This window comes from Misgurnus anguillicaudatus, chromosome 13, assembly GCF_027580225.2.
Source record: "Misgurnus anguillicaudatus chromosome 13, ASM2758022v2, whole genome shotgun sequence".
NCBI lineage: Eukaryota > Metazoa > Chordata > Actinopteri > Cypriniformes > Cobitidae > Misgurnus > Misgurnus anguillicaudatus.
The window spans coordinates 4,480,943-4,503,583 of record NC_073349.2 but is presented as its reverse complement, the minus strand read 5'-3'; the positions used below and the strand labels follow the sequence as shown (position 1 = coordinate 4,503,583).

Here is a 22,641-nt window from a genome sequence, read left to right as displayed (position 1 = left end):
GGTACACCGATCGTGCCTTTAGTCCCTCTCGCACGGTATCTGAGGGCGTGGGAACAGCTTCCCAGCCCGTCGCGTTGGCTTTTACGCACGATTCGTCTCGGCTATGCGATCCAATTTGCCCGGCGTCCCCCCAAATTCTCCGGCGTTCGTTTCACTACGGTGAGAGCTGCCGATGCGCACGTCCTCCGTGCGGAGATCGCTGTCTTATTGGCGAAAGACGCGATCCAGCCGGTCCCTCCAGCCGAGATGAGGTCGGGGTTTTACAGCCCTTACTTTATTGTACCCAAGAAAAGCGGCGGCTTGCGACCGATCTTGGACCTGCGTTCGCTGAACCGTGCACTTCACAGAATGCCGTTCAAAATGCTGACGCCCAAACGCATATTTCCATGCATTCGTCCAAACGATTGGTTCGCATCTATCGACCTGAAGGACGCGTACTTTCACGTATCGATTCTCCCCCGACACAGGCCGTTTCTCCGCTTTGCGTTCGAGGGGCGAGCATACCAGTACAAAGTCCTCTCATTCGGGCTCTCTCTGTCGCCCCGTGTATTCACCAAAGTAGTGGAGGGGGCTTTAAAACCCCTGAGAGAGAGAGGTGTGCGCATTCTCGCGTATCTGGACGATTGGCTAATAATAGCTCAAACGCGTCAGATGCTGTGCGATCACAGAGATTTAACTTTAAAACACCTCGCTCGTTTGGGTCTTTGGGTCAACTGGGAAAAGAGCAAGCTTTGCCCCGTGCAGAGAATCTCTTTTCTCGGTATGGAACTGGACTCGATCGATTTGACAGCTCGTCTAACAGAAGCGCGTGTACAGTCGATTCTGACTTGCCTGAATACATTCAAGAGCAAGAGCGCGGTCCCGCTGAAACAATTTCAGAAGCTTTTGGGGCATATGGCAGCAGCCGCTGCTGTAACTCCGCTCGGACTGCTTCATATGCGACCGCTTCAGCATTGGCTTCACGATCGAGTCCCGAGGAGAGCGTGGCTGCGCGGCATTCACCGTGTTATCATTACACCTGCGTGTCGTCGCACTTTCACTCCGTGGTCAGACCGTGCGTTTCTCCGAGCCGGTGTGCCTCTGAAACAGGTCTCCAGGCACGCGATAGTATGCACAGATGCGTCAGACACGGGGTGGGGGGCCACGTACTATGGGCTTGCGGCTTCGGGGGTCTGGACAACACCCCAGCTGCATTGGCACATAAACTGCCGGGAAATGTGGGCTGTATATCTTGCGCTCGTCCGTTTCAGCAACGAGTTACGGGGCAAAGATGTATTAGTTCGAACAGACAACACTGCGACCGTGGCGTACATCAATCGTCAAGGCGGTTTACGCTCGCGTCACCTGTCGCATCTCGCCCGTCACCTCCTCACATGGAGTCAGAAGAATTTGAGGTCTCTTCGTGCCATTTACATCCCGGGCACGCTCAATGTAGAGGCGGATGCGCTCTCTCGGGCTGCGCGTCCCGGCGAATGGCGACTCCACCCCATTGCGGTTCAGCAAATTTGGAGACGTTTCGGCAAAGCGCAGATAGATCTGTTTGCTTCCCCAGAGACGACCCATTGTCGCCTGTTCTATTCACTAGCCGACGACTCGCTCTGCGTGGATGCATTGGCACTCAGCTGGCCGCGAAACATGCGCAAATACGCGTTCCCTCCGGTGAGCCTCATTGCGCAAACCTTATGCAAAATCCGGGAGGACGAGGAGAGCGTGCTGTTGGTGGCACCGTATTGGACAACCAGGAGTTGGTTTCCAGAACTCTCTCTCCTCGCGACAGCCCCTCCGTGGAAGATTCCCCTGAGGAAGGACCTTCTTTCTCAACAAGAGGGCACATTATGGCACCCGCGCCCCGACCTGTGGAACCTCCATGTGTGGTCTCTGGACGGGGCACGGAGGATATGAGTGATTTACCGCAAGAGGTATCTAACACTATTGCTGCTGCGCGAGCGCCGTCTACGAGACAGGCTTACGCGCTTAAATGGAACCTGTTTGTCGACTGGTGTTCTTCCCGAAGTGAAAACCCCCGAGAATGCCCGATTAGTGTTGTGCTTTTATATCTCCAGCGTCGTTTGGAGAATAGGCTGTCACCATCCACTATTAAAGTCGATATCGCTGCGATATCAGCTCACCATTCACCCGTAAACGGTAGAACAGTGGGTCAGCACGACCTAGTCATTAGATTTCTCAGAGGCGCTCGAAGACTGAATCCTTCGCGTCCCCCCTCTATTCCTCCTTGGGACCTGTCCTTGGTGCTGAAATCACTCCAGGAAGCCCCATTTGAGCCTCTGCATAGTGTGAGTGTTAAATTTCTTACAATGAAAACATTAACTCTCCTTGCTTTGGCTTCTGTTAAGAGGATAGGGGATATTCATGCATTTTCGGTCGATGAATCGTGCCTTCAGTTCGGGCCGGCTGCATCCAGCGTGACACTGAGACCCCGGCCCGGCTTTGTGCCCAAAGTTCCCACCACTCCTTTTAGAGATCAAGTGGTGAATCTCCAAGCACTGCCTTTGGAGGAGGCAGAACCAGCCATGGCTTTGTTTTGCCCTGTTCGTGCACTACGTGTGTATATAGACAGGACGCAAAGTTTTAGGACCTCAGATCAGCTCTTTGTTTGTTACGGTGGTCAGCAGAAAGGAAAAGCTGTCACCAAGCAGAGGATGTCCCATTGGATTGTGGATACTATAGCCCTTGCATATCAAAAGCAGAATGTGCCTTGTCCATTTAATTTACGTGCCCACTCTACTCGCAGTGTGGCATCATCTTGGGCACTGGCTCGCGGTTCCTCGCTAACAGATATTTGTAGAGCTGCAGGCTGGGCGACACCTAATACGTTCACAAGATTCTATAGTGTTCGTGTGGAACCGGTTTCCACTCGGGTTCTTTCTACTAACTAGTTAAGAATGCCGAGGGTCGGCTCGTGTGTCGGCTTGGAGCCTCTATTTTGGTGCTGCACATTTGCACCATTATGGAAGGCCATCGGGGCAAAAACGTCTAAAAAACTGTTTTTGCCTCTCCTCCACCGCCCTGATAGCTGGTGTTGCGGAGCATCCGCTGTCAACCTATCACTGATGTATTCTCTGTAAACCTGTGTAGGCTAGGCGTCCACATTTGTCCCCTACGTGGGGTTCATTTGTGTGTATAGTCCGTGGGGTTCTAATCCTCCACGTTTTTCCTTAGCAGAGCCTGCTCTGCACCTCTCAACATACCATGTATTGTTCAGAGACTTTATTTTGAGCAACCTGTCGGTTGTTTCATATATTTTTATGTCATCCATTTAACCTTCTTAGGGGATGGCTTCCGCAGTGTTCTAGCTCCGCTCAGTTTAGACGCTTCTCCCAGTTCGCTGCTTCACTATCGTGGGTTAAGGAACAGGTAGTGACCGGCCTTCTGCATTTCGCCTTAGGTTCCGCCCCTTATGTGGAGGGCGGAGGGCTTTTGCAGGCACTGGAAGGGTTCAGCTGCAGTGGCGTTTTGGTAGGGATTCCCAATTCGTCGGTCACGACGTGACGTCGTAGTGACCGACTGAAAGGGAACGTCTCGGTTACGTATGTAACCCTCGTTCCCTGAAGGAAGGGAACGGAGACGTCACGTCCCGTCGCCACAGTTTGCTGTTCCATTGCTGTTCAGGCCGGGCACTGTTGCTCGGCGTCTCAGCAATAAAATAGCAGATTTGGTATTATGCACTAGGGATGGGCATTCGATTAAGTTTTCTTTGTCGATCGTCGGGAGAATTAACGATCGACTATCGATTAATCATTAATATTTTTATAATAAAATTTGTTATTTAACTTTTATACATAAAAAATGCAATGAATACAAATATACAGCTTGTTTTTCCTCGATGAGACCTTTATTACAAGATCAACTTGTGGCACACAGTTAAACTATGTTTCAAACCTATATGTGCGTGCATGTGCGGTGCTCTTAAGCAGCGGAACCTGCAGCTGCGAGCCAGCGTTCTTAAACAGAGACCTCATTAGTTCCAAAATAAAAAAAAACAGATTCATGTTTAACATTAAATTAAACAAAAAAAAAAACATAATACTTAGATCTGAAAGGTTTTGTCAAAATGTACTGTAACTCAAAATTATTAAAGCCAGAAGAAAGTGCAAGATATTAGCCTTCCTAACATCAGGCTATAACAAATTAGGCTACTTAAAGCCTCATGTAAAATAACTAACTTTAGTAACTCGCATAAAACTTCTGCACCAGTCTACTGTTTTTTTTTTGAGAAATAAAAGCATGTTTTGGGGTCAGACGCGACCGCAACCCATGGTGACCGTCAGTCCAGCCGCCGCCGAAAACACCCGCTCCGAGGAGACTGACCGGGATGCACAGGTACCTCAGCGCTAACTTGGCTTATTCCGCATACAGAGTATGTGTGAAACAGCGTGCTTTTTGTGAGCCCCTTTCACCATTGTTTAATTATACTAACATAGTCTTTTAGTTGTTATTTGTTGTAAAACAACAGTAGACCCAAATTTACTATGGTCTCCAACTCCACAATATACCATAACCATGGTATTTTTTGTAAAATTGCGGAAATACAAATCGTTTTTAATCTGCAAAAAAAAAAAAAAACATTTTCACAATGATAAAATCATGGCTAATTTTTTAAGGTAGTAATTACAAAATTATATATGTTTGAAAGACGGAGATGCGTATGGAGCGAGATATGCGTCTTTATTACATGCGATAAATTAAATGATCTGAGAGAAATAAAACTATTTGAAAGAAAAAGTTATCACACTGATAGCAAAGAAGCATTTCATGAGAAAAAAAAGAATATTTGAGAGAAAAAGTTTTTATACCAATAGCAAAAAATAATAATATTTGAGACTAAAAAAAGTTTTGAGAGAAAGTATTTAAAAAATATAGAACATAAAAAATATAAATTTGAAATTTTTAAAATTATTTCTGAGAAAAAAATCTCTCAAGTATATGTTTTTTGCTATTAGTGTGAAAACATTTTCTCTAAAAAAAAAAAAGTGTTTCTATCAAAACGCTTTTCTTTGCTCTCGATGCAATTTCTTGCTCTCGTGTCAGGATTTTGCTTTCTCTGTGAAAATTGTGTCATGGGCGGGGCCACGTTCCTATTGGCCAGTCGGGAAAGCATCGTCTTGTCTTGGGAATCGAACTGAATCATTACACCGTTGTTCGGTTCACCTAGATAGATGGCGTCTCTGATTTTAGTTGAGCACGGACACTCTAATGTTTGAGTAAGATGATGACACACAACTCGATGGATAGCTGGCTGAGCAAGTTCACAGCACTGAAGATTAAACATTAAAAAATGAAATGGTACTCTTATTCATGAATGAATGTGTATTATATTATTAGCTTGCTAATCGCTAATTAGCCATCATGCTAGGTAAACTTGCAAATGCCAAATGGATGTTTTGAGTCACTCCTTATTTAGTGAGTAGTGATCTAGTTTCTACCTTTGCCCTTGCTAGCCTTAAAGCACCTGAAGAGTAGCTGCTTGTTCATCATATACAACCTCCTGGATAACTTTCAACCAACGTTATTGTGCATGGAAGGTGGCAATGCCACCCGTCCCGTGAAACACGAAACCGATCGCGATTTGTCCCGTATTTTACATACACTCTTAAAACGAATGTGTTAAATTGAGACATCTTTCTTATAAGGACAACACATCTGTGTTTTATTTACATGAACTCAAAATCAATACAAAATAACACATAATGTGTTGAATAGTTTAACACAAAACAATGTGTTAAAATTAACACACCCAGTGTTGTTACAAACATTACACATTATTGATATTGATATTTGATGATCCGATAGGTGAACACAGCTGTCAATCACCTTGTGCCACTACATGTCAATCACCTTGTACCACTACATATGGATCTGTTAATTTAATAAGTTAATAAAAATATGGTTCAAATCTCACAAGTTCCTCCAAAGCTTATTTTTTGTGGTGGTGGTTGAGGAGATTCCCCCTTTTATATGTAAAGCGCTTTGAGTGTTGCAGAAAAGCGCTAAATAAGTGTAACAAATTATTATTATTACTTTGTTGCCCTGTTTATTATTGTCATAGCTGTGTATTCAATATGACCACTTAAGTTGTGATATTGAGAGACTGAGTGCATCGCTATCTTATTATAATGGTATCAATGTTAATGTTTTTATGAAAACAAAAAACACATTTAAGTTATGATACCACCACTGGCACGTACATCGGGACTGTGGTCACCGGCGTAGCCCCGACGCGTGTGGCCCCCCGCGCTGCGGCAGCTTATTAATAATTAGGCGTCCCTTATTTTTCTGTACTTCCTCCATGCACACTAACGTTGGTTGAAAGTTATACAGGAGGTTGTATATGATGAACAAGCAGTTACTCTTCAGGTGCTTTGAGGCTAGCAAGTGCAAAGGTAGAAACTAGATCACTACTCACTAAATAAGGAGTGACTCAAAACATCCATTTGGCATTTGCAAGTTTACCTAGCATGATGGCTAATTAGCGATTAGCAAGCTAATAATATAATACACATTCATTCATGAATAAGAGTACCATTTCATTTTTTAATGTTTAATCTTCAGTGCTGTGAACTTGCTCAGCCAGCTATCCATCGAGTTGTGTGTCATCATCTTACTCAAACACCAGAGTGTCCGTGCTCAACCAAAAGCAGAGACGGCATCTATCCAGGTGAACCGAACAACGGCGCAACGACTCAGCTCGACTCCCAAGACAAGACGATGCCTTCCCGACTGGCCAATAGGAACGTGGCCCCGCCCATGACACAATTTTCACAGAGAAAGCAAAATCCTGACACGAGAGCAAGAAATTGCATCGAGAGCAAAGAAAAGCGTTTTGATAGAAACACTTTTTTTTTTAGAGAAAAATTTTTCACACCAATAGCAAAAAACATACACTTGAGAGATTTTTTTTCTCAGAAATAATTTAAAAAAATTCAAATTAATATTTTTATGTTCTATATTTTTTAAATACTTTCTCTCAAAACTTCTTTTTAGTCTCAAATATTATTATTTTTTGCTATTGGTATGAAAACTTTTTCTCTCAAATATTCTTTTTTTTCTCATGAAATGCTTCTTTGCTATCAGTGTGATAACTTTTTCTTTCAAATAGTTTTATTTCTCTCAGATCATTTAATTTATCGCATGTAATAAAGACGCATATCTCGCTCCATAGATGCGCACCTGTCAATCTATTACATAACAGAGCGAGGCCAGAGACAAACGTGCTCATAAACGGGAGTAATATGGAATAATGTGTGCATCTTTGAATAACTGTAAGTATATATTTCTTTTAAATATATTTTGTCATATAAAGTTTTGAGACATGGCATAATAATGCTTTTTTCACTTTTATTGCTCATTTTTTCGCACTTATTGTGCGGGTAACAGCGTTTTTGACGCATTTACCTCAGAGATTATTTTAGCAATATTGCTTGTTCCGGTAATAATAATACAATTTATATTTTCAATGTTTCATTGTCTGTTTATTCATTTCATTATGCTGTTATGTTAATGTGAGGATATTTATTTGCCATATGAGACGTGCCGTTATATGAATACTTTTGTATAATATTCAAATATATGCGGAATAATGTCTGCATCTTTGAATAACTGTAGGAATACAGTTGCTTATTTTTGTCATAAAGTTTTGAGAAATAATAATATTGTGAGGATTTATTTATTTCCATATGAGACGCTTTTTGTCGTTGAATACTCTCGTTTATTATTTGGAAATCATATACATACATAGTAGGAAATATATAATGTGGAAGGGTAGACTTGCAAAGTTACTCTGCTTATTTTTATTTACAGTATGATATATGTGGAGATAAATAAACCATTGCAAAACTGCTGATTTGATCCATTCAGATCCTGACAACCAGGCTAGAGATTTTAAACATCCTTAATCAACACTTACTAGTCTGTCAAATAATATCTAAAATATATTGTTTTGTGAAAAAAATGATGCTTTGTTCTATTGTTTATGCGGAAAAGTGTTCACAGAAAGTGTCAATCACATGAACGTTTTATAAGCAGAATAAGCGGTCAGCAGCGCACTGCAACGGGTGCTTGACGGATTCGCTGCACACATACGCAAACGCACTGCATACGGAGTATTTGTGAAACAGGAGTTAGATAAAAAAAAATGCATTTGATTAATTGATAACAAATTAACGTCATCGACGAAATTCTTAACAATCAATTATCGATCGTCGATTAATTATGCCCATCCCTATTATGCACCTGCGCCTTATATACGCACCTGGCGGGGCGGCGCCGGCATTATGCAAATACCTGCATGCCAAGTTCATTGGCGTTTTTGATAGTTCTCGAAGTAGATAGGTCACCCGCGAAGCGGTTCCCAATTCGTCGGTCACGACGTGACGTCTCCGTTCCCTTCCTTCCGGGAACGAGGGTTACATACGTAACCGAGACGTTTTTAACACTATATTTGAACAAATTATTATTGCATCTTCGTTATTATGTAATTTTCAAGGCTATTGCTCACTTGAGTCTATTTTTATTACCCAAAAATAACTAAATACTTCATTATCAGTTAACAAATTAACGTGATTTCAGTTTCTTATTCATTTATTTTATCATTGAGGATTTCTTAAAAATATATAAAAATATTGTCTCATCTCGTGAACCCAATCTCGTGTCTCGTCTCGTGGATTAAGTGTCTCGTCACACCCCTATGAAATAGTGAACTTTAGTGGACCTCAACAGTTTACGGTTTCAATGCAGCTTCAAAGGGCTCTAAACAATCACAACCGAGACATAAGGGTCTTATCTAGAAAAAACCATCCTCGCAGTAGGACGAGTATTTCGGTACATTTTGTACAAGTTTTGGAAAGTTTTTTCGATTAGAGGTTCAGCTGACATTTCAGGAGTACGCCATACGCTTCACTTCTTTTTATAGGCACTTCCCCTGAAAAACCACACCCACAGGTCAATCAGCGGGAGAGCCGAGGACGCTAAAGTATTCAGACAAGATTAGTTTTACATAGGGAGGTGGGGTAAAGCAGTTTTATCAGAGCTTCTCACTGATTTTAGTCCTGTCCGAATGCTCCATGCAGCACACGCTTTTGAAGGAGTGCTCAGAGCGGAGAAGCGCCCGACGTCATTCGCGTCTTTCCATCGTCCAATCGAATGAGGAGAGAGGCGGGTCTTATGTTGTGATGAGGGAAGTTTACAGTTGCTTTGAAGATCCGGACTCCACTCGCTCACTCTCTCCTGCGTGTTTGTGCACCTCTCACCCTCAAAGAAGGTCAGAGCAAGCGCCCTCTTTTTAAAGTTTCTGCTAATATGACAGTTAACAGCAAAAGAGCGTTCACGCTTCAATATTTGATTGACAAGACAGCTGACTCTGTGGTTGCTTAGCAATATAAAAAGCAAAATTTTTTAAAAAAAGGCAGTGCGTCGCGCCTTGCGTTTCCAAGCGTTTAAAGCACTTTTGGTGTGATTAGCCCCTTATGGAAACAGTGGATATTTGTTTATCCGGAGATTTGCGTGTGTGTTTGTTTAATGCTGGATTTCATTGAAAAGTCTCAACTGGGTCATGAGATGCATGCGGTAAGACAAACTTTTTTGTTGGAAATAGGCCCGTAAGTGCATATTATATAAATGACACGAACATGTAGTGAATCAGAAGTTATCCAGTAAGTGTTGTATAAAGTGTTGCATGACTTGTGACTCGCTCCTCCTTCCAAATGTTTTCATACGTTATCCGAAAGACTCGGTAAAGCTAATCTGTCTTATAAATCTGATCAAACTAAAGACTCTTTGGAGATATGAAGGATGTAATACTACTCTACAGGTACTCCCAGATTAACATCAGATACTCAGAAAGAGCGTGTGTTATGGCAGCTTTAATTTCTTCTCAACTGAACAAAGAAAGATATAAACATCTTGGAAGACATAAATTAGGGTGAATAAATTATCAGGATTTTTTAAATGAAAGTGGAATATTCCTTTAACTAGTACCCGTCTTATGGTGTGATGCCTGTTACCTGTGAGTTTGGGTCATAGTAGAGACCGGTGAAAGGGTCATAATAATATCCAGAGTTTTCATCATACTGATACGTGGACACATCGGGATCCGCTGGAGAAAGACATCACTACATTTAGCTCATCATTCACATATACAAACATCTTTATAGCCTATGCCATCTTTATGCCAACAACAAATATGATATAAACAACAACATATGCAGGTGATTCACATTATAACATTATATTCACACAGCAACAAAACTGGAGTCTGTTACTATTTTACAAATATGCTTAAAATGTAATTTTCATCAGCACAGAACACTAGTCTGCATTTGTGGTTTGACGCAAATTTTATAGCAGTTACTGTAAATTAATAGTGCACATTGTTAACACTAAAACATAAATGAGTCAGAATGTGAAAAAAAACAGGAAAACCAAACACTGTTTTTGAGCTGGACTAGTTGTCAGACTTACGGTATTGTTGACACTCCAGAGCGGTTCCAGGCGTGGCCGGCTGATTCAGGGTTGCAGGCTGAGGTTTCCCTATGATCTCCACAGGGCCCTTTGAACACACACACGCACACGCACGCACGCACACCAGGAATAGGTCTGTCATTATTAGTTTAAAAAACACTGGCCCTGTAACATTCAGAAAATCAATCAGATTGTGAAAGAACAAAATAAACTTTAAAGGGTAGGTGAGAGGAATTCTCCAAAAGGAGAGAGGGAGAGAACCCAAGCGCAGGCGAAGATGAACTCAAAAAGGTTTTTATTATAAACTAGACACACAAAACAAAAGACCCACGATGGGGTAAAACAAGGCAATGACTGAGACAATGTTGAACAAGACTATACTAACAAGGACTGGAACAAGACTGGGATATAAACAGTAGAATAGAATCATAAACTTTGACAAAACTCTTGACTTCTGAAACACACAGGAACATACATGCTAGAACAAAACGAATCCGCACAAGACAGCAAACACAAGGGCATTAAATAGGGGAGCAAATCAAGAGGGGAACAGGTGACATGAATAAAACAATAATGGGATAATTAATGAGGAAACAAGGGGGCGGCACAAGAAAGTTCTGGGGGGGCAGTCCAGGCAGGGTAGAACTAGATGAGCAAGGGGTCTTGGGTCCCGTTGAGGGCTTGGGACGCGGAGTCCGGGCAGGCTTGGGGGTTTTAGTAGGAGAGGTGTGTCCAGGGGCAGACTGAGGCAAGATTAAGGCAGGGAGGACAGGAGGCACAATGGGGAACAAGGCAGGGTCTCTGGGCAGGAAAGGGGCAGACACAGGAGTGGGTAAACCGGGACTGACTGGGTTAGGAAGAAGAGTCTAGGGAGAACATGGAGACAGTGGCAGGGGACCGGGCAGACGAACAGGATGACAAGGGTACATAGGAGGCAGCGACAGACGGAGCCGGTGAGACAGGGGGCGCCGCAACTGACTGTGGAGCCGGCGAGACAGGGGGCGCTGCAGCTGGCTGGGGAGCCGGCGAGACAGGGGGCGCTGCAGCTGGCTGGGGAGCCGGCGAGACAGGGGGCGCTGCAGCTGGCTGGGGAGCCGGCGAGACAGGGGGCGCTGCAGCTGGCGGGGGAGCCGGCGAGACAGGGGGCGCTGCAGCTGGCTGGGGAGCCGGCGAGACAGGGGGCGCTGCAGCTGGCTGGGGAGCCGGCGAGACAGGGGGCGCTGCAGCTGGCTGGGGAGCCGGCGAGACAGGGGGCGCTGCAGCTGGCTGGGGAGCCGGCGAGACAGGGGGCTCTGCAGCTGGCTGGGGAGCCGGCGAGACAGGGGGCGCTGCAGCTGGCTGGGGAGCCGGCGAGACAGGGGGCGCTGCAGCTGGCTGGGGAGCAGAGTCTGTGGCAGGCTTGAGCTGTGGCGTGAGCCCTGGCAGAGGCTGATGTGGAGGACAGGCGATCCCCTTCTTCCTCTTCTTCCTCCGCGGCCGTGGCGCAGATAGTGTGACAGGTGAGGTGGATTCTGTCATGGCGGGTGTGACTGGCTCTGTGGAGGACCCCTCAGACACTGACTCCCACGAGACCCTCCGCTCGCGTTTACCGCGGAGGCTGACAGGCTGGGACGAGCTCTCGGGAGCCGAAGTGGTGAGTGCTGGATCCTCTCGCGTCACCACTCCCATGACGCGACCCTCTGGAATAGAGGAAATAGGAGCTGCTGCCTTGACTGAGACCCTGGGCTGAGGTCGGTTCATCAGATAGTTGATCATGTCCGGGAAGCCCAGGGGTCTCAGCATCCTCTGCTCACTGATCTTGAGAGGCTCGTTAAGGCAGCTATTAAAGATAACCTTCAGCTCCGCCTCCTTGAAGCCAGAGCCCCTAGCTGCCTTCAAAAAATCGAAGGCAAAGTCCTTGACTTCGGCCTCCCCCTGACGGAGACCAAACAATACATGAGCCTGGTGTGCCCGTTGTGCGGAGAGGGAGGAGTCCATGCTGGCCTGCTGGGTTCTTAGGTGGCGGATTCGTTCTGAGAGGAATTCTCCAAAAGGAGAGAGGGAGAGAACCCAAGCGCAGGCGAAGATGAACTCAAAAAGGTTTTTATTATAAACTAGACACACAAAACAAAAGACCCACAATGGGGTAAAACAAGGCAATGACTGAGACAATGTTGAACAAGACTATACTAACAAGGACTGGAACAAGACTGGGATATAAACAGTAGAATAGAATCATAAACTTTGACAAAACTCTTGACTTCTGAAACACACAGGAACATACATGCTAGAACAAAACGAATCCGCACAAGACAGCAAACACAAGGGCATTAAATAGGGGAGCAAATCAAGAGGGGAACAGGTGACATGAATAAAACAATAATGGGATAATTAATGAGGAAACAAGGGGGCGGGGTCAAGAGACAAGACAGAAAGCACATGGCTTAAATAATCAAGGCCAGTGCTTTCACACAAAACATGGGCCTGTCATGATTCTGCCTCATGACTAATACTAAAACAAGGACAAGAGGGCAGAATCATGACAGTAGGAGCACACCAAACCAACAAAGTAGCGCAGACTGTGAGGTTGGCTTACATTGCTCGTGTTTTGGTTGCGTCTGGGACCAAAGACGCCCTGACGGTGCATTCACACGGGGCGTAAGCATCAACGCTTTACGGCAGGCTTGTCTGAAGCGTGGCCAACAGCCAATCACAGTGGCCAGTACACATGCTCCGGTCTTACATAAACGTAATTGGCATATTTGCGTTATTTGCATAAGGTGATCTAATTTGAAAAAAAGTTGAAGTTCAACTTCTGCTGCAAGCAACGGTACTGACGTTGCGCCAACGGATCCACAATTCAGTTCAGCAACGCATGACGTCACCCATTACAAGTGATCGGGAAGTGTTAACGCTTACATCCCGTGTGAATGCGCCGTGACACACCAAACAGATGGTGGGCAAGTATCACGTCTATTCTGCACCTGCGTGACAGGTGAGGGGCAACCTTCAGATCTCTCTGTTGAAGCCAATATGGAAGTGAGTTAAACTGCAATTCATCGACTGGTCGCTAGATGTTGGCTCCAAAAAGGAGTCCGTTTCCAAAATGCCCAACTTTACAGCAGAAAATCATGTGTTTACATCCTTGTACAATTTTTGGTCTATATAGCTAATGTTTCCCTTCATGACAAATGTGAATTTTTGTGTAAGTCATCTGTTTAAATTACATTAAGCCTTAAAGTTCTGGATAATTAACTCTTTCCCCGCTATTGACGAGTTAACTCCTCAATTAAGAGAAAACGCTTCCCTGCCAATGACGAGTATTTCTGGCTTTCCGCAATACCGCTATTATCCACCAAGTAGCGCTCTTACGCAACTTATAAAATCCGGAGGTATCCCCCTAGGGCAAACATCTGTATGTCCGTGTATGTTTTGAGGATCGCTCTGAATCTGATCTCTATTAAAAGTCTTTCACAAAAATGCAGTTGTTATCAGCTTTTTGCTCAAAATTTGGTGTTTTTGAAGAAACCTACCCATATTTTATAGGTGTTAAAAAGAAAACAAATTATGGTAGGATGAAACTTTTTTTTGTTTGTTTGAAAGCAAAGGGTCTGTTCTTTTATTTGATATATTGTATGCAGTGCCGGTTCTAGATATTTGGAGGACCTAAGCAAAATTTATGTTGGAGGCCCCTCACACCCCTCTAATTATCAATAATGTGAGAAGGTGTTTTTTCTACCCTGTTAGAAATCAATTTAAGCACTTCAGTTATTAAACATGTTTTCCCCATTACTTTTCTTATTATCAAGTTAACAAATTGATTAAATTTATGTTAAAATTTGATTAGAAATTATGCAAAACCACATGTGTTAAGGCAGGTCAAATTTGTTGTTGTTGTGGATGTGGAAATTTACTAGATAACAGATGAACACCTCTTAGAATTGTTTTATTGTTTTTTAATTTTAACTGGGTATTAAGAGAAATTCCTCACTTACTGAACCAATATACAGTATAAAGTTATCTAGACTATGGATATATTCATATGTACTGCAATACCTTTTTAGAGGCTACCTTAAATATCCATACAAATCACAAACAGAAAAACTATTAAGCAGAATAATTAAAAAAAATGTTTTTCAATAAATATGCATTATGTTTCATGATTTGAAAACTAAAAAAAGTATAGAGGTCTTACAAGATACAGACAGTTTACTTTAGGTAAAGGCAGTTGTGTTGCTGTTTGACTTTAAATACAAACTTTTTTTAACTTGACCATTTTGATAGTCAGCTCCCCATGTGATGCTCACACGCATTCAAAGTGTCTGAACAGAGTCAGTAACGCTCAAGTTCGATCTGTCCTGAAATTGCATTGATACACAGAACAAAGCAAATGCATTATTTCACAATACCTGCATCATGTGTTGCACTGTCTTTGCATTCCGCTTTTGCTAAGCAGGAAACAAACGACGTGATAGCCGCTTTCAGCGTCACTTAAAGTCAGTCAGCTGCAGAGATTTGAATGCTGTTCATCTGGGCTTCTTCAACTTCATGCGGTGCTGCAAGAACGACAGGTGGATGACATCAAAGCACCGTGAGAGCCAAAGGAGAAACCATACAGAGGAGTCTGCTTATCAATCGATCTCGCGTTACTTTAATGTCATCCACCTGCGCTTCTTGCGGCGGCACCGCATTAAGTCGAACTCACCTTAAAACTTTATCTATTGCTGTCAGTAGTGGATGTTGGATTAGCGCACATTTATTTAGCAGTTATGGAGGCCCCCCTCCAAGCTTGAGGCCCTAGGCATTTGCCTACTCTGCCTATAGCTAGCGCCGGCCCTGATTGTATGTTTAAAGAAGAAAATTTTCTGGAAGGCATTAAACTTTTGTGAAAATCATTAAAAATTCTGGCGCTGACTGTAAACTTAAAAAAAAAAAAAACGCTGGCGGGAAAAGAGTTAAAGGCGTAGCCACTTGAGTGACAGGTGAACTGCCACTGCTGTCACTACCATCGAGCAAGAGGGTGTGGTTTTAGCAACCAGCCACCTCAGCTTCACCCACGTCCCACCTCTTTACCCATTTTCGGTTATCCACGAGTGATGCGATGCCAAGAAGGCATCAACAGGTACCACCTACTATTGGCTTCAAAAAAGCTTTTCACGTGACGTCACAGACAATACGTCCAGATTTTTTACAGTCTATGGTGATATAAGATAACGTTCTGTACCAGCAGGTGTCAGTAGTTGGTGTTCATTACTCAAAACTGGAAGAGCTGTGACTGCAGTGATACAAAACATTAACAAAGAAGCACTCGCTTAAAGGAATAGTCTACTCATTTTCAACATCAAAATATGTTATCACCCCAACCAAGAACTGCCGACACATCCCTCTATCATCTGTGCGCGTGCGCTGGAGCGCGCTGCGACGCTACGATAGCATTTAGCTTAGCCCCATTCATTCAATGGTACCATTTAGAGACAAAGCTAGAAGTGACCAAACACATCAACGTTTTTCCTATTTAAGACGAGTAGTTATACGAGCAAGTTTGGTGGTACAAAATAAAACGTAGTGCTTTTCTAAGCGGATTTAAAAGAGGAACTATATTTTATGGCGTAATAGCACTTTTGGGAGTACTTCGACTCGCCTGAAAAGTCCGCTCCCCTTCTCACTCTCATAAAGGGAGAGGGAGGGTGTTACTGCGCCGAGTCGAAGTACTCCCAAAAGTGCTATTACGCCATACAATATAGTTCCTCTTTTAAATCCGCTTAGAAAAGCGCTACGTTTTATTTTGTACCACCAAACTTGCTCGTATAACTACTCGTCTTAAATAGGAAAAACGTTGATGTGTTTGGTCACTTCTAACTTTATCTCTAAATGGTACCATTGAATGAATGGGGCTAAGCTAAATGCTATCGAAGCGTCGCAGCGTGCTCCAGCGCTTACGTGCACGCACACAGATGATAGAGGGATGTAGGGCTGTCAAAATGGTTGAACAAGTACGTTCGAAATTCGTCCTTGAAAAATAATAAAATTCGAATTATATTCGAATTATAAAGAGCTACTTTATCTTGGAGAAAATACTCCTAAACGCCCACAAGAGGGCGCAGCACAAAGCCCCAATAATATAAACAAATCATGCACAGCATATTTTTGGTTAAAACGAATGTTATAAACACTAATAAATTAAAGATAATTTCTTAAATTCATATGCAAAGGAACAAAAGTGCACATAGATATCTGGAAGTGCAAAATGCCTCAACAGCCAGCGTGTGTAGGCTATTAACACAAACATAGTCAAGAAACTATCCATGTATACATTTACAAATTATTTTATGTACCGTACATTAATTAAATTTAAAAAGAAAATTACAGAGCCTCAGTTAATACAGAACACAACAGTGTCTTAATGAAATCAAAATTAACCAGTATATTTGTGCACCTGTAAATGTACAAAACGAATGCCATACATAGACAATGCATATTAATATAGGGCATTTTATATTATATATAAGTAGATAAATGTACGTGTTTCTAATAAAGTATGAAAACGAATGAATCTGTATTTAAGCCAAAATAAGTGGGAAAGATCATTAGTCATTTAAATTTTGTCAAGCTTAAACGCGATTCACAACAACTTATATTATATTTTGTGTGTTCCTTGGTTGAAAATATGTAGAAATATAAGCGAGTAATAAAGTACAGAACAGAAATGTTTAACTTACGTGCAGAGCGAAGCCGTTAATAAAGCAGACTCTCCGTAATTAATAGAAACGTACTGAAACAGTCGAGTTGGCAGATGATCATCATGTTTATATTTCACGCAGATAATGTTGATGAAAAACTTGCATATCAAATGTCCAGGTGAAAGTCAAGTTTCCAGTCAGTCATAAAAATAAAGCCACCGCGGCGCTACATTGCAACTCTCTCATATGCGTTGTGGACTCTGTAGATGCACATATGGTTTTAATGTTGCTAAACAAGCAGCTGTATTATGGCACTTTCGTGTTGATCAGTTATTTTAAACTTTAAAACTGCATTTAGAACCAGACGACACTAATTCTGTCATCTCAGCTAGTTTCACTTTGCGGTTGAATTCCAGTTGATGCTCCAAAAACCAAAGAAGCATCACACAGCCCTTTTAATACGTATTCTGTCCGACTCGTAATCCCCACTGTCTTTTCTTGCTATTTTTCAAATGAATAACGCTGGCTTGCTCCGCATAGTTGGCTGAGCCGCTAACGCTCTGTATAACAATCCGCGTCAGTTACGTCATCATAACGTTGCGTGAGCTTCCTGACACAGGTAAAATTCGAATGCAAAGTTTTACGTTCGAATATGCATATTTTTTTTACATTCGACGAATATTCGAAATTCGAATTAAAATTTGACAGCCCTAGAGGGATGTATCAACAATTCTTAGTTAAGGTAATAACATATTTTAATATTGAAAATGAGGAGACTATTCCTTTAACAGTTACCCCTCGTTCAGACAGACAGTGACGTTATCGCTGTGTGTTGCCTGTCTCGAGAGAAGGATGACATGAACTCCACTGCTTCGTTCATATTGGTAGTCACTCCTTAAATTCACTCAACATTTGCATAAAGTTAAACTTTTCTTAACTTTCTCGCGTCGCTGGACACGCCCATACAGTCGCCAACGGTCACTTTCGCTCGTGTCGCCGAAAGTCGCCAGGTTTCCATTGAAATGAATGAGATCGCTTCACTCTGCTACTGATGGTCGCTGGCTGTCTGAACTGGGCGTTACACACAAGTCACAGATGGATTTGTGATATATCTGTAACGTCTTATAAGACATATCATTATAAAATATTCAATTATTAGTATGAGAGAGACAAAAATAAGATGAGCGTTATGTGCGTCTCCTCTTGATTTTGGGGCCAATTAATATTTTTTTACCTGTGCACTTGTGCACATCTGAATCAGGGATGGGCAACCTCGGTCCCGGAGGGCCGGTGTCCTGCAGAGTTTAGCTCCAACCATAATTAAACACACCTGAAGCAGCCAATTAAGGTCTTATTAGGCATACTAGAAACTTTTAGGCAGGTGTGCTGAGGCAAGTTGGAGCCAAACTCCGCAGGACACCGGCACTCCAGGACCGAAGCCGCCCATCCCCGATCCGAATGATTCAACTCCCAGATGAGCACCACTGCCGATTCGACGTGAAGCCACCTACTTTAGTCGACGACGCAGAAGATACAAAAAAAAGTGATTAAAACCTGCCCGACCGCCAACCGACGGCTTGGTGCCCCGGAGCAATAAGACTCTGTAGTGGATCCGCACCCAAGTCGACCGCTATCTGGTTGTGTACCTAGACAACCAGCTGATTACCTGACTGTGCTGTGAGGATGTTGCCATGGTGATGATCTGGGACTGAGATGATGGGACTGACAGTATTGAGGAGACTCGTGCAAATTCACCTTCTCTGGAGATCGACACAACTAGTGAGAAAACACACAACACTCAATCCAATATAACCAAAAGCATTAAAATGATACAAAATGATTCTATGATTGATGAAATGATTGTTAATCAATATCAATTTCTGGCGGCTCCAATGATACATATTTCAATATTGATAAACATCCAATTTAGCTTCATTAAAATGATTACATGCAGGCAGGATCTGATCCTAGGATCACTCATGTTAAGGACAAATACTATACATATGACCATGTTATGTGTGTATGTCCATCACTTAATTGATCATTTATTTTATTTTTTGTTAGTTTAAAATGTTGTATTTTGGTTTCTATCAAAGATATTACACCGAACAATAATACCTACTAGAGGATTTTATTCAAAGCATATTGTAGATGTGGGAGTATTTAATATTGTGTCTGAGCAGCTAACAATGAGTGTAGTACACAAGGCTATGTTTACAAGTATATAAAGTTATGTAGGCAACTTTATTGAGATGTTAGAAGACCTTAGAGTCCCTCCACCTCCAAAACACAAATAAATGCATCACATGCTTTTACATCAGAAATACATGAAATGAAATGACTGATGACACGTTTAGGACTCAAATAATCCACGTTGTTATCGTGTATATGTGCTCACCTCTCTCAGGAGTTAATAATGATGTGTGACTGTTTGTAGGAGCAGGTTTAAAGGCTTGTGTTTCTACAATGACACCCTTTAAAGCCTCCTGATCGAATAAAGACACTGCTGCTGCCCCCTGCTGGTGCGAACTCAAATCACGGCTCTCAGATAAACCTGAGAGATGAGCGGTCTGTACAGAGACAAAACGAGAAATGTTACTCTTCATTAAAGGAGCGAAACATGCGATTTTAATTCTCTTGTTAATGTGACATCACACTGACAAAGCTCCACCCATGGTCACTGACTGACAGTCCTGCATTACCAATGTTTTGTTGTACGCCGTCCGCCATATCTTTTTATGTCTCTACTATTGTCTCAGACTGTATTCACAAGAATCAGATCTATTTTAACTGAAAGTGCTCAGTGTCTCTTTTAGTGAGTTAGTTAGGAGCTGTAGCTCATTTGCATTTAAACGTACAGACACAAAAACATTTTTTGCCTCCACCCAAATAAAGGCATTTTGGACATGCTATAATAAATGATTTATGGGGTATTTTGAGACATCTTGTAAAAAAAGGCATAATAGGTGCCCTTGAAAACATAACCAGATGTCCATTCACATGTACTACAAGAGGGACATTACGGTAAAATTACTGTGACAAATTGCCACAAAAACACCTTGCTGTTTTTTTCAATTCTGCCATCAAATAATATAGCTCACTACCATAAACACTGCCTGTTTCAAATCGCAAAAAAACCCACAGCAACAGCAGACACAAGTGTATGTATATGAAGGCAGAATATAAAGGCAGATTTATTCTAGTTTTATGATGATCTTTAAAGGTGGTACCTGAGTGACGGCCCACTGTGCTGCAGCTATAGCTGTGCTGGCTACTGTCGCCACACTCACGCGATTCCCATCTGTCAGACAAACATCACTGATCGAGAGAAAGAGGGAGAGAGAGACACATTAATGCCACTTTTCCATTGCATAGTACCCCATGGGTTGGGTCAGCTTACTTTTGAGGGCTTTTCCACTGGGTGCAGTATATAGTACCCCATACTTTTGGCGCTTTTCCATTGCATAGTACCCCACGGTTTAGTTTAGTTTGGGTCGGGTCAGCTCACCTCACTTTGGCGCGGTTAGCTTTTCCATCGAGTTTGGTATCACTTCGCAGTGGGAGGGATTATAGGCGTGTCATTATATTTGTGCTGCATACTGCTGTGACATCATACAAGTGAGAGGAGAGCGTCCTTGTACATTCCCATTCATTTATTTATTTCTCAGTCCGCCACAAAATTAAAATGTTTGCACATTGCGTTTATCACCACCTCTGTCTCACATGATAGTTTCTGTTCAAACACCCGAGGCGTCAGTCGACGCGCTCCGCTGAGCCTCATTTAAGTTGCATATACACATATAATGCTGACGTGCACGTCACGAATGTGCCGCCACAAACTGCACGTCGTCTGGAAAAAACTGTTATGGTGTCCCTGATTCTCAACATGTGGATGTTTTTCATCGCTAAAAAGGAGTTTGGAAACTTATAGCAGAGCACAGATGACAACATGTTTGCTCGAGACAGCGCAAGCTAGCATGAAGGTAAAGCTAATCTTTAACATAATAGCGATGACGCTGTAGTGACGTTTTTCTCAGACCAATCAGTGATCTACTGTGTTTTCGCGTCACGTTTGGTATCAGCTCGGGTCGCTTGGAACCCCAACCAAGGTTGTACGAAAAAAAGTATCGGGTCCTACGTACTGCACCTAATGGAAAAGCTCCCAAAAGTACCGTAAGCTGACCCGACCCAAACTAAACCAAACCAAACTGTGGGGTACTATGCAATGGAAAAGCGCCATTTTTTTAGTACCACCTCGGTTGAGGTTCCAAGCGATCTGAGCTGATACTAAAATGTGAAGAAGTGAAAACATTGTAGATCACTGATTGCTCTGAGAGAATCGCAAGATTAGCTTTACCTTTGTGCGTGCGCCGTCTCGAGCAAACCTGTTGTCATCTGTGCTTTATTGTAAGTTCCCATTCCCAAACTCCCTTGTAGTGGTGAAAACCATCCACATCAGGAACACCAGATGCGCACGTCCACATGTAAGCATTTTTGCTACTTAAATGAGGCTCAGAGGAGCGCGTGGACTGGTGACACAGGTGTTTGTACAGAAACTGTCATGAGAGAACGGTAGTGATAAACATAAATTTGTGGTGGCCTATAATCCCTCCCACTCTATAGTGATACTAAACTCAATGGAAAAGCTAACCGAGCTGAAGTAAAGTGAGCTGACACAACCTGACCCGTGGGGTCGTATGCAACGGAAAAGCGCCATATCTACAGCAGCAATCACATAAGCCGTTTCTCAATACCAAGTACGCCAAGTTCGGACTTGTGTCCTTCCTAGTTCGGACTTGCAAGTTCAGACTCGGAAGAACGAACTTCTGACGCGAAATGCATTCTGGGAAACTTCGCTGTCATAAGTCCACACAAGTCTCCTCTGATGCATCCTCGATAAAATGGGCGGATCAAGAACACATCCGGGGATTTTATGTGAACTTGGGCTTGATGCGAACTTTGAATTGGAACAGTACTTGGGCCGCGACTGATGACTTTTCACAAGTCCACAAGAACGCAAGTACAGAGAAGAACGCATATTGAGAAACGGCTATAAACACTCTCACATTTGTGACTTTACTGCATGACAATAGTGTAAAGCAGTGGTTCTCAGGCCATGTTAACATTACAGCATTTGCATTTTAAAACATTTAAAAAAGGCATTTTACAATGAAAACGATCCGAGTCTATACTGGCATGTAAAAAAATATCTTCGTCCACACTATACATGACCATCAACACATGAAACATGACCATTCACACTGGGCAAGCACATTAAAGTGTAAAAAAACATATTACTTTAATAATAATTACCCATTAACGCAAAAAATAATATCTGGATCAATTTGCCAATAACAATAACAATGTGTCAAAAATGTGTTTGTGAAAGTCTTATATTGTTCTAGCTCCCTCCTATAAAATATTAATATGATCAACGTTGATGTTATTAGCCAAACAGAAAGATCTTTATGACTTTAAACGGAAGTATTCAAGTAAACAGTACTAA

General features: G+C 42.6%; 2 protein-coding genes across 5 annotated transcripts in view; both read right to left on the bottom strand.

Annotated features, from left to right (window-relative positions):
- rbm10 (RNA binding motif protein 10) overlaps positions 1–22,641 on the bottom strand; it is a 53,549-nt gene that overhangs the window by 12,062 nt on the left and 18,846 nt on the right. For all 4 annotated transcript variants that reach the window (XM_073874872.1, XM_073874874.1, XM_073874875.1 and 1 more), the window contains exons 12-16: positions 20,366–20,453; positions 19,534–19,705; positions 18,802–18,911; positions 10,477–10,564; positions 10,020–10,111 (exon numbers count right to left, since the gene is read on the bottom strand). In XM_073874872.1, coding sequence (XP_073730973.1) covers positions 10,020–10,111; positions 10,477–10,564; positions 18,802–18,911; positions 19,534–19,705; positions 20,366–20,453 — 550 coding nt within the window. The remainder of the gene's footprint in view (positions 1–10,019; positions 10,112–10,476; positions 10,565–18,801; positions 18,912–19,533; positions 19,706–20,365; positions 20,454–22,641) is intronic.
- LOC141369264 (uncharacterized) lies at positions 11,263–13,007 on the bottom strand. Its single transcript, XM_073874877.1, has one exon. It carries the CDS (start codon positions 12,451–12,453, stop codon positions 11,329–11,331), a length of 1,125 nt encoding a protein of 374 aa, XP_073730978.1. The 5' UTR covers positions 12,454–13,007; the 3' UTR covers positions 11,263–11,328.

Coding starts and splice junctions, on each gene's coding strand:
- LOC141369264 (XM_073874877.1), bottom strand. CDS start 12,453: ATGGACTCCTCCCTCTCCGCACAACGGGCACACCAGGCTCATGTATTG.